Source organism: Dipteris shenzhenensis, chromosome 17 (genome assembly GCF_047967505.1).
Source record: "Dipteris shenzhenensis isolate YYH24624 ecotype China chromosome 17, Dip_SZ_1.0, whole genome shotgun sequence".
Taxonomy (NCBI): domain Eukaryota; kingdom Viridiplantae; phylum Streptophyta; class Polypodiopsida; order Gleicheniales; family Dipteridaceae; genus Dipteris; species Dipteris shenzhenensis.
The window spans coordinates 14,686,107-14,697,716 of record NC_141612.1 but is presented as its reverse complement, the minus strand read 5'-3'; the positions used below and the strand labels follow the sequence as shown (position 1 = coordinate 14,697,716).

The following is an 11,610-nucleotide window of genomic DNA, read 5'->3' as shown; positions in this document are numbered from 1 at the left end:
TGGTTCTTTTTATGTGCTTGGTCAAATGCATCGATGTAGAGGCTGATGTGCGTGTAGGAAGTGGATTTGTCAGCGAGGATCAAAAGTGAGTGATACTTGTGCTTAAATGTACGTAGAGCAAAAAAATTGATCGTTTCACCTTTTTGTAGTACCCTCAAATTCCTCCTGGATCAAGAGATACGGCTTGATCTAGGTGGAGGGGAAAAAAAGAGTGAAATGTGCAGTGATGATGTGGCACTGTGAGTCACATCCAGTGATGATGTGGCAGTGTGCTTAGCAAGAGGTGTGGCAGTGGAGCACTGTAGTGATGTGGCAATCAAGTGCACATGAAGTGCCTGTGGAGCACTGTGCATGCTTGCAGAGGGTCAATGCCACGTGGTAGATGATGAGGCGGCAACTGAGTGACCGAAGGTCAGGTTGACCTGACCAGGGTCAAGGTAACCATGATGACATGGCACGATGACAACTAGTAGGTGAGTCAACAATGACATGGCAGGATAAGGGTTTGCCTATGTGGCAGATGATGTGTACATAGAGGATAGGGTGTTGACATGGCAGCTACAGGATGCTACTGACATGGCAGATCAAGTCACCACATGGCATGGTGTGTGAGGTAGAGTTGTTTCCACATGTCACATGGATAGCTACCGTTGTCTATCGAAATCTTTTACGGATGCTTAGGAATATTCGGAGATGTCACACTAGATGTGACGGAATCGGAGCGATGTTACCAAAATCACGTGAGAACTCGAAGACACTGGTTTTCCTGCGTCGTCTTCCCGTTAGCCGTTTGCATGTGGTGTGTAGCCAAGAGCCCGTGAGCTCTGGTTTGGTGTCAATGGAGTTGAGGGCATAGGTTGTGAGCCGTTTGGAGGTCGTTTTGATGAGCCGAGAACCAAGTTAGGTGTCGTTGCTCCGATGGCCGCCTTGTTGTGAGCAAGGAGCGTGGAGAAGCAGGTGCCTACCTATGGCTAGATGGAGAGCCTAGCTAGCAATGACGCTATGGCTGTTGGCATTTGTTGTAGAGCCGCCGTTTGGAGGGCGACGTCCGTCGAGCCAACTATTCCCTTGGAGGGCCATGGAGAAGCCGTTGATTCCGTGAGCGTTGGGGCAAAGAGCAATCCATCTTGGATAAGTAGCTCGTGGCTGCTCGGGAAGATGTTGGCTGGCGATTGGCTCAGGAGTTTTCGGAGCCACTTGTTGAGGAGACTGGAGGCGTTCTGACTGTAAGACTGTGAGCTTGCTACTATTTGTTCTAGTTTCATAGTAGAAGCACTCAAGGTCGAGGCTAGCTTATGTAAGAATGCCTGATACCCTTTAATGTTGTTCTCATGCTCATGAGGGTGAGTCTATCCGCCGCTGCCTGGAACCTCATAATCAGTGTCCTGGTTGGTGCATCAGCCTTGCCCACTCTCCAAGCTATCTCGCACATCAAGTTAACACCCATCTTGGTGAATAAGCTACAGCATCAGCCATAGGGGTGTCCCCTGCTGTCATCCCTCTACCTAGGACATTTAGGGCCTTGCTGCCCCATCTCTTGTCCTCCTCCAATGCATCAGAAATCAGCACCTTTTTAGGGACTGTTGTGCCCTTTTTAACTACATCTTTCCATTCTAGCATGTCAGCCTTTCCCTTGGTAATTTGCTGCATGAGTCAGCATGTTTACCTTGCATAATCTGTCATTTCTTTCCTGACCTTCTCATTCTCAGATTTCAGCTCATCAATAATCTTGCATCCTCCTTCCGGTGTGCCCTTGGTGTCCTTGAGCTACTGTATTTCAGTAGACATGGCTTGCATTTTATCTTAATGCAGATCCTTTCTGCTTCCCATGTTTTCTCTACCCCCCCCTTGCAAAGAAATTCTGGAATCTTTTGAAACCCAGATGGCAGCTTATGCTTGGGTACTGATAAGACCATAAGCACAGCTTTCTTACTAATTATTGTTTTTTGGAATTTTAAAATTTTCACATTTACTCATAATTTTGTCTAAAGTCTCTTACAAACTCCCTTATTTCATTTGTTTTTCACTTGTTCTATTAAAAAGATGAATTTGTAAGGTTGAATATATTCTAGTATTATGAAGATATATATATATCAAAACTTCACAATGTTCCAAGAATCAGACTTCTTTTGAGCTTGTCAAAGTTCACTTCAGTGATCATGCTTGATTGTGCAACATGTTCCGTATTCTCCTTCACCAACAAATGTGTGAAATGTTCTTTTCTTCACACTGGTTAATTGTTCAATAGTATTGCCTACTGAATATTGCTATTTTGTGTCTTTGGTTTGATGACTGGAGGGTTATCTCCAAGGCAGTAGGAAACATCTTAAACATTGTATGAAATAATGTTGTGCTTTTCATGATAATGATTGGAATTTCTAGACAAGGCTACTGAACCTGAGCTTCTTTTAATTGGAAATTCAAATCTCAACTTGAGACCATGAGGAGCTGTTTGATGTTTATTTAATACTTTGATCGATACTCATCATATTTTTTCAAGCCTATCATGCATAGATTCTACAATTCGGATGCATGCATATCAAACATGGCTTGGATTTACCTATCATTGAACATTGTGGGGCTCTGTAAAAAGACAATTGTCAGCCATGCAAATGAGTTCAGCATTTCAATTGGCTTTCACCTCCCTCTAGCACTTCCCAAATCAATTGTTTCAAAACTAGCTTTACGTTGGAAACGGCTATCAAGAGCACACTCAGCTATGCACTCAACACCCAAGCAACCAAGACAAACTACACTTTTTCTCCCACTCAATCTCTAAAAATCGAAAACCCCACAACAGAAAACCACTCCATCACCAATCCAATACTTCAAACATAAAGAAGACACCAATCACCTCAATACCTAAAGAATTCAAGGCTGATTATACACAAGAGACCATATGACTTCATTTTTCAAGAAGAAGACCAACACTATCACTGTGAACATGGATTGCAAGAGTCACTTTTGCTCATAATCCCAACTCCGCTACCCACGGACTCAAGTAGAACATCCATGAGTCTCTTCTACATACAAGATGTATTATGAAATGCTAATGACTCAAAACGACCAATAATGAACATCTTCTTGGAAACCTTGTGATCATCCACAATTTGGAAGTGAACAAAAGCTCCTGAAATAAGGTTCGCTTTCCTCTGCTACTTACAACGTCACATGTAGAGCCCAAAATACTAATGTGACTAGCAACAACCTCCCACAAAGCGAGCAAATATCATGCAATTCAAATCACCACTCACAAGCTGGTGGTACTACCATGAACCAAAATGGCCTCCCCTACAATCACTGGAGTGAGGAGAAGCTGTAAATGAAGATGAGTAGCCCCCTGTGAATTCCTGGGATGTACAAGAGCTTGTGAACTGAAAACCACCACACACAATTTACTCAAATGAGAAAAAGCAAAGCTGCTCATGTACCAAGATCGACCTCTCATGCTGATGGCAGATCCACTATCAACTGCAACAAACAACAAGCTGATGCGAACATCCACGATCTCCTTGAATCAATCAAGAACCTCTGGAAACAAGCAAGACCTAGGACTTTGTAGAAATGAGCAAAAGGCTAGCGTACAAGAATCGTTTACCCTCCTCTACTCACACCCACAGCTCAATTGTAGCAATCAGAGACCCCGACAAATCAAATCAGATATCATCCTGCTCTTCTAATGAACCTAGCTGCTCTATGTCCTCGTACAATCCTAGAGCCTAGCGAAACAAAAACCAGCTACCCTCTACAACTGATGACACATCCAAAACAAATTGAAGCAAATAAAGAGCTTTCTTGTGATCTCTAAAAAGCCAGATCTCCTCAGATGAAATCAGCAACTACCTCTTACTTCTGCCACACTTACGACTCTATGGTCACAACTTGATTGGAGCTATCCAAAGATGCCCATAAACAGTCGCCCATAAACACTGGCGCAACTCCTATATAATGAGCAAAAGCTTTGAATTAAATCACTAGTGGCAACTTCCTTTGCTTATGGCGCACCCTACAAAACTGAAAACAAACAAAAGCTCCACGAGCCACCCATGACACTACTAGTGCAAGCAACAAGCTACCAGGAACAAAATTGGCAGCTCTATGATCTTCCACACTCTATAGAGTGGGCAAAAAAATTCCTCCCATGAACTCCACAACGAGCAAAAGACTCCTACAATCACCAATGAACTTACTGAAACAAGTCACCAGCTCCTTCAATTGAATCGGCCACCATACAACTGTAGCAAGCTAGAAGCTTGCGAACTATTGAAAGTAAGGTAGCTTTCACCATGAACTAGAATGAGCACTAATCTCCACCAATGATGACTACTGAAAGTGAGCCAGAAGCTCCACAATGAAATTAGTAGCTCCCTGCTACAAACTGAGGTGAGGAAAATGCTCACGAACTCTGAAACCAGACACCCACACGATGACAAGCAATGACCATGAGAAATAGGCTCGGGGGCTCCTTGCTTTTATAGATGGCGAAGCTCCATCCTCTTTTTCACGTAGCCTTTCTTTTTCATGCAAATCTTTTCATTTCCATGGCCCCTTTACATTAATGATTGAGAGCCCTACATTTATGCTACATGGTCTCCTTTTATCCACCTCCTTTGCTTTCTTTCCTCCAATCACTCCTCATATTTTTGACCCCCTCTCAAGCCACTATCCATCTGCCTCAAAAAATCACCAACCAACATGGAGTTGCAGGATTAACAAAATGATAGTTTTTTTCTTGCAATCAGGCACATGCAAATTGGAAACAGTTGGTCTTTCTAAATCAATAATGCGATGTAGGTAAACATGATTTGGTCTGAAGATGAACTTCAACATTGTGTATTTAACATATGCGCACAGTTTTCAAAGCAACAAATTCTAACCCTCAATTTGTCTCCTTCTAGGGGGTATAAGTAGAATCTCTTTTTGGCCTTTCCCTTTCCGACATCACTCCCTTTCAGACGGATCTTGTGTTCTATCCAGTGCCTTGAACTAATCCTTTTCAAAACTTATGGGAACAGATGATGCACCATATATTGAAATTGGAGTATCTTCTTGCCAAACTTATTGAAACCAATACATGCCTTGTATAGTATGTTCTTTCTTCAGGCTACTCTTATTGAACTGCAATATGGAGACAAGATGGAAAACATATGCTTCTCCTATATACTCTTCTTCAAGAGAGGCTAGTCAATAATGGTTTTAAAATTCATGGAAGTGAAATCTTCTTCCTGTTACCAATGTTACAAGCACATGCGCAATCAAAGATGATGGAACATTAGTTTCTTTCTCGTGTGTGTTAATGAGGGTGATATGTGCAATTAAGCTAATACAAATGTTCATCTTGCATTTTATAGTATTATCTGACCTTGCGTTGAATATTCTAAGGATTTGAACATGTATCATTTTATATGAATGATGTTTTGGGTTTTTTATGTTTGCCCCCTTGTGTATTCTTAGAACTAACATATTTTTGACCAGCTTCCCCCTTATTTAAGTGATTTAAATATATATACATATTTTGATATTAATATAATAAAGGACAAATGTTTCTTATCGATTTTTAGGTAGACGTTTGAAGAAAAAATGGTAGCTGCAGACGAAGAGTATGAAAATACAATGGGAAAAGCCAGAAGTGAGGTAAAGATAAGCAAGCAATGTGTAATAAGTAATTAGAATATTATGTATACACAGTTGAAAGATAATTATTTAGAGAGAAAGTCATGGAGAACATTAGTTTCTTTGAAATTTTGATACGGTCTTTTGAACATTGGTAACATCTACAAAAGTGGAAAGTAGAAGCCAGAGTCAAATTATGTAGTAGGAGAGACAAATTCTCTCTTTGAAATATTTTTAGGGAAGAAATGGATGCTATTTAATGTTGCAGATTATTATAACAGGATGTCAACACAAAGTTATGAATTTTTCTTAGCACAATGAACAATATGGAATGTGATCCTTAGTAATATATTTGCTCAACAAAAGCATAAGCTATGACTTTTTAAATTTTCAATAACTATGTAATGTTTTGGTTGTTGCATGTATTCTTCATATAGGTCTCACTCCAATTTTAAGAATGCTTTATCCACATGCACCTTCCTCTTATTAATGGTTGCTAATAGTTTAAAGAATTGGCTTTATGCCATTTGGGCTACTATTACTTATGATATTCTTTATATTGATTGTAAATATTTTTGCAACCATTCTATCTCCTCATCCATGGTAGCTAGCAATTATAATGTCTTTTATGCATCTTTAAAATGTGTAGTTCTTCAATTGGTATTATGTTAGTGATCAGTATAGCATTTGTTTTTTCAATGTGTTTGCCCCTGCTCATATACCAATCTTGTGATTGTTTTTTCTCTCTTTTAGATATTCTAGATTTTTGACAATCTTTTGCTATGTCTCTTTGTGAGTCTCCACTCTCAATGATACATTTGATCAATGTGTGCCCCTTACTTTTCCCACTATATGTAACCATTATGCACTTTCAAGATTTTATATCTATGTTCTTTGATTGTCACTAATGTGTCCAAATTCATTACATCCAAATACTTTGAAATGTCTTATGATCTAGTGAATGTCCTATATATGTATGCACTTTTGCACTTCATTCCCATGTATTTTTCTTAAATGCTACTATATGATCACCTTGTTTGTATTTGCATATGTAAGAAAGGCTTTGATTTCATTCCCTCTACAAAATACAAGCAATTTATTTGACATGTATCGGACACCTCTATCTACCATTTACGTTCTTATATTTTTCTTGGTCTAATTTTCCAACTTTGCAAACTTTTCTAGTTTTTTTCAAAATTAGAAATATAATTGTCTGCTATTACTATCAATGTTGAACCATTTTTTATATGTATGCAGGTCCATTATGGTCCTTATCTATCCTCAAATTACTTGGAGGTGGTGCATGTATAATCACTTTCTTTTCTTTGAAAGAATAGATGCCTTTTAGCCATTCTTTGGGATTATACTTATAGGGTGATGTTGCAATAATCAATCCACATAGGATTTTATCCTTCTTCTATTACATATGGCACAAAATTATTGCTTATTGATCGGTCATTTGTTTGCATAGGTTGATATCTTTTTTTATTCCCAGAGAAAAAGACTTCTATTAATAGAAGTATGAAGAAAGGCCCAAGAGCAGTCTTTAGGCAAGAGTACATCATGAAAAACTAGAGAGGATCAAGATGGGCACCTCCCCATTTGTAAGCCCCCATATGAGGAGAGTGTGGGGGAGGTGGACCAGGGTAGGATGGGGCTACAATTGTAAGTTCAAACAGCTCAAACCAAATCAGGCTACAATTGTAATTTCAAGATTGCACAAGTTGTTGTGTGTAACTTGGGAGAAATGGATTGGTGTGTAGAATCATGCGATATGCTGTCGCATCACCTTCCTATGTTTCAGGAGTTCAACGAAAGCCTACAATCTGCTCTGGATAGTTACAAGGATCTCCAGTTTTGACAGAACTCTCTCTTCAGTTGTGTTGCTACTTCTTTTCTTTGGAGAAAAGGAAACAAATTATGCTCAAACAGTACAATTATAAGCTGCAAGGTTGGAACAAGTTGTGTCACTTTGCAGTAAGTAATTGGTGGAGAGAATCGTGTGACATGCCACGGCATCGAACTTCCGGTGTTCCAGAACACAACTGTTGGGCTTGAACCAAAGCACCGATACCGCTGTGATTACTAGACTCTTTACAACTGAATTAAAGTGCAGGAAATTACTCTCAAATGACTAGCAGACAGAGAATTATAATCTAAACCTGAGATAGAGAGGAGAGAAAAGGAGAAAAGTGGTCATTGGCTTAGTAGAACACCACTGAAATACAATGCAGCAGCGTGCTGTTGTAGAGCAGTAAAATCAAAAGGACTTACCACCCCTGGATCTGATCTGAACCAAGGTGCCTCTGCGACTGTTGCTGCCCTGGTTTGTAGAGAATTCAGCAACCAAAGGAGAGACAAACTGAAGAGGAAGTGGAAGGACAGATGTGGCTACTGATGCCTACATATTGATGCTATATTAAGAGCTGGCCTGCATCAAAGTCACTATGGAAAAGAATGAGCACGCTTCCAACCTGTCATGATGACTCATGACTTTCGGTCATCTCCAGTGTGTTCATATAGCAGTCATAAAAGGGCCTTTGCCGTGGGTGTATTAGTGATTGCTACCACCATAAGCATCGCCAAGTTTGTACTTGTGCCACTGTCCAAGCTCCAACTTGTCTGAAGAAAAATATAAAGCAATGAAAATGTCCAGTGTAATATACTTATACTCAATTACAGTTTTAAGGATACTCGTATGAAGCTGACTAATTCTGTCATTCACCATGTTTTTGAAAGCACCAGAAACACCTACAACATAGCTTTATTTAGAATGAAATTCCAAAATCATTTCTATATGCAGGCTACAGATTCTGTGTCCCTGTTCGATTACAAAGCACTCTGTAGTGTATATACCCACACTAAGAGTATATAGCCGCACTATAAAAGCTGTTGGTGTCAAGACAATGTTCATCACTCGAACCGAGCCTTCTCTCATAACTCATAATTCAGAAGATCTTCAATTTTGAACATCTCTTGCAGCTTGCATTCTTGGAGAGTGAGTAACTTGCTGTGCAGATCATTCTTGGGGTCATGGAAAAATGGAGTTCTGGAAACCTTGACAACTTGTTTAAGCTGATCCTGCAGGCTGGCCTGCAGATTGAAAGCATTCAAGCCCTTCACAACCATAGCAGTTTGAAGCTCTCTCTCTGCTTTGAACCAAGCTTTCCACGCCTGAACAGCTGGCCTTTTCTTTTCCACTTCTTCCCCTTGATCTACTTGAATCTCCATAGGATCATTCACAGGCTGCTCACTGCTTTCATTCTCAATCTCCTTCAGAGCAGCTTGGATGGGCTTGGAAGCAGATTTCTTCACAGAGGATTCAATCTTCTGTGAATCCACCAGATAGGCCCTTGCTTTCTTGCGTTCATCCGACGCCACATTCATATACAAGCTCAGATATGGCAACTTCAATGCTACAGCAAACCCTGCATATTGAGGAGAAATCTTGGCGAGACATATGTCTGTGCCATCCTGTTTCCTCAACTTCACCAGACAATAGATAACCGTTAGATTGTCCATTGTCACCTCCTCATTCTCACCACCAGTAAAGGCAAAGATCAATAAATCAACTCCCCATGTGTGTTTACCACATATAACTGCACAGTGGCGCTCAAAACACTTCAGAGCATCATCAAATGTCAGATCAGAGGTCTTCTTATAAAACCTGTGAAATGAGTTGAAATGCAATCGAGCTTTGGTTAGCAGCCTTTCCTTCTCAGTCAGCTCCCGCTTTCCTTTCCGAATCAGCTCCGACAATGACTCTCCAGCCAAGTGCTTGCAGAAATCATCCACAGTGCACCAGCCATCACCCTGATCTGCTTCACTCATGGCATTTAGCAGGATGATCCTAGCTACAAGCTCCCCTGTATATCCTCTATCAATCCAGCCAGCTGCAAGCCCAGTCACTAATGCACCATAAAGTTCTCGACTCCTTTCCTTTCTATGCAGATAGCTCATGGCCTCAGCTGCAGCCTTTGCAACTATTGGCTCAATGCTCCATGCCGTCCACACGAGTTCACGAGATGGAGAAACAGAAACAACTGTGAGGAGATTGTTGGCCACCAGTTTTGAGGCTAGTTTAGAACGGGGATCAACATCAAGCCCAATGCTGGCTCCTAACAAAGCCAGTGCAGCATCTTCTGGGATGACGGTACCTGGAGTTGGCCTAGTGATGTACTCAGCCCATTTACCAGCACCTCCCAACAGCTTATCACGAGCAAGATAGTACACCTCCTTGAAGGCAGACTGCCTCATATCTTCATCCTGTTCTTTCCCTGTAGGCAAATAAGACCTGAAAGTTGCCCACCACAAAGGCCGTCCATATCTCACAACCCAGTAGGGTCTAACAATGTTGTTGAACATTCTACTAGTGGAGAAGAGCGGCTGCAAATCCTTCTCCAAGACATCTGCTGAGAAGCACCCCCAGATCGGAGGTGCTAGCATATATTTACCGGCGGATACACGGTCAGATGGATCAGCCCAGTCTGGAGCTGCAAAATTTGTTATTTCAGAGGATGTATCCACGAACAGCGATAGAACTCCACATTCTGACATGGAACGGGCTGATCTTCTGATGGAAGGGAAGGAGTTTTGGTCATCAAAATTTCTCACCAGATGTCTAGCTTCATCAAAAACAAATAAAACCTGCAACTTGCCATCTTGTGGGAAAATAACTTTTGGAAAATGCTCAAGAAATATCATTTTAGCCTCCTTTTCCCAGCTGGCCCATATAAGCTCCTTCTTATCCTGGCTTCCTGCCACATCTTTGAGACGGGGTGCTATCCCTTCCAGAAGTTGCTTCATCGTCCCTTTCACTTTCTCCCAATAGTCCTGGCCGTATTTCCTCATCTTCGTCACAAATCCTTGTTTGGTTTCCCCATTCCTGATCATGTCTGACAACACTGTAAGGCATGCAATGAAGTAAGCCAAAGAGAAGTTCATGCACTCCAGCTGCCCTGGTACGCCCTCAAAAGTGCGGAGACGCTGGTTTGCTTCTTGACAGAACCAATCTGCAATCCAGGACCTTTTGGGATAGCCACTCCCAGATGCAAACGAACAATACACAACCCATACCCCTTGCCGCCACAATTCACACACCGTCCTGCTCTTCCCCCAGCCACTAGACTGGAAGAGGCCGGCAACTGGAGCATAACCTTCCCCCTCCAATATGTACGTCAACGCCTGATGCAAAGTGTGGACATTGTCCAGGTTCCGGTATTCCAGCTCGAATGCCCTTTCTGACAGACCACAAGAAGGGGAAATGAGAGCTAGAGTCGGAAATCTTTACCTTTCTTCAGTGGAGTCTGAAAATTTCTCACCTCTGGCGAGATTAGGAACCGCTGGTGTTTCATGCTTTTCTATGCCTGTAATACACAAAATGAACCAATAAAAAGTGAGATCCAAAAACCGATCTCACAAGCAAACAACCAGAAGAGAGTTCAAAACCACGATACCTTGCGATTTCTCCGGTGCGCGAGCATGCACGACGCCAGCGTGCATGTAATCGATCAATGAATCGCCAGCGTGCATGTAATCGTTCAAGGAAACCGCCTCAACCGGAAACCAGTAAAACTTCTCCGAACGCCCTCTCCTCGGAACACCAAGCACATACTCGGCACCAAGCACATCGATCAGCCAATCGCAGAAGCGCTGCGCATCTGCAACGACTGTGTGTGGCACGGACGTGCGATTCACTCCCGACCTGCTTGCAAGAATGAGAGCATCTCTGGCTGTCTCGCGCAACGGATGCACAAACACTTGCACTTCCATCGTGGGGATTCGTTTGGGTTATAGAAGCAAATATCGAAGTAAGGGAGCTTTTATGTCTTTGGGAGGGTGCCACGTCATGACTTTTCCTTTCACGAGTAAGATGACCCATCTAAGACGGTTAGAGAGGTCTCACGGTGGGGTCTTAGAATGTATGATTCCAACATATAAAATTTCAAGTTTTATATACAAATATCAAAATTTTTATAAAAATTTCATGTTTGTGTG

At 41.6% G+C, this 11,610-nt stretch overlaps 1 protein-coding gene across 1 annotated transcript; it reads right to left on the bottom strand.

Annotated features, from left to right (window-relative positions):
* Nucleotides 1-7,955: 7,955 nt before the first annotated feature.
* On the bottom strand, nt 7,956-11,399 carry LOC147891723 (uncharacterized). The gene is made up of 3 exons (XM_087388474.1): nt 11,070-11,399; nt 10,935-10,979; nt 7,956-10,853 (listed from the first exon to the last, which is right to left on the bottom strand). Exons 1-3 carry the CDS (start codon nt 11,383-11,385, stop codon nt 8,548-8,550), a joined length of 2,667 nt encoding a protein of 888 aa, XP_087244600.1. The 5' UTR covers nt 11,386-11,399; the 3' UTR covers nt 7,956-8,547.
* Nucleotides 11,400-11,610: the final 211 nt, after the last annotated feature.

What these genes read in the sequence shown, in the direction of transcription:
- LOC147891723 (XM_087388474.1), bottom strand. Translation starts at nt 11,385, where the DNA reads ATGGAAGTGCAAGTGTTTGTGCATCCGTTGCGCGAGACAGCCAGAGAT. An exon ending in CGCACCGGAGAAATCGCAAG is followed by an intron (nt 10,980 to 11,069) that starts GTATCGTGGTTT and finishes TGTGTATTACAG; the next exon opens with GCATAGAAAAGCATGAAACA. An exon ending in GGTTCCTAATCTCGCCAGAG is followed by an intron (nt 10,854 to 10,934) that starts GTGAGAAATTTT and finishes GTGGTCTGTCAG; the next exon opens with AAAGGGCATTCGAGCTGGAA.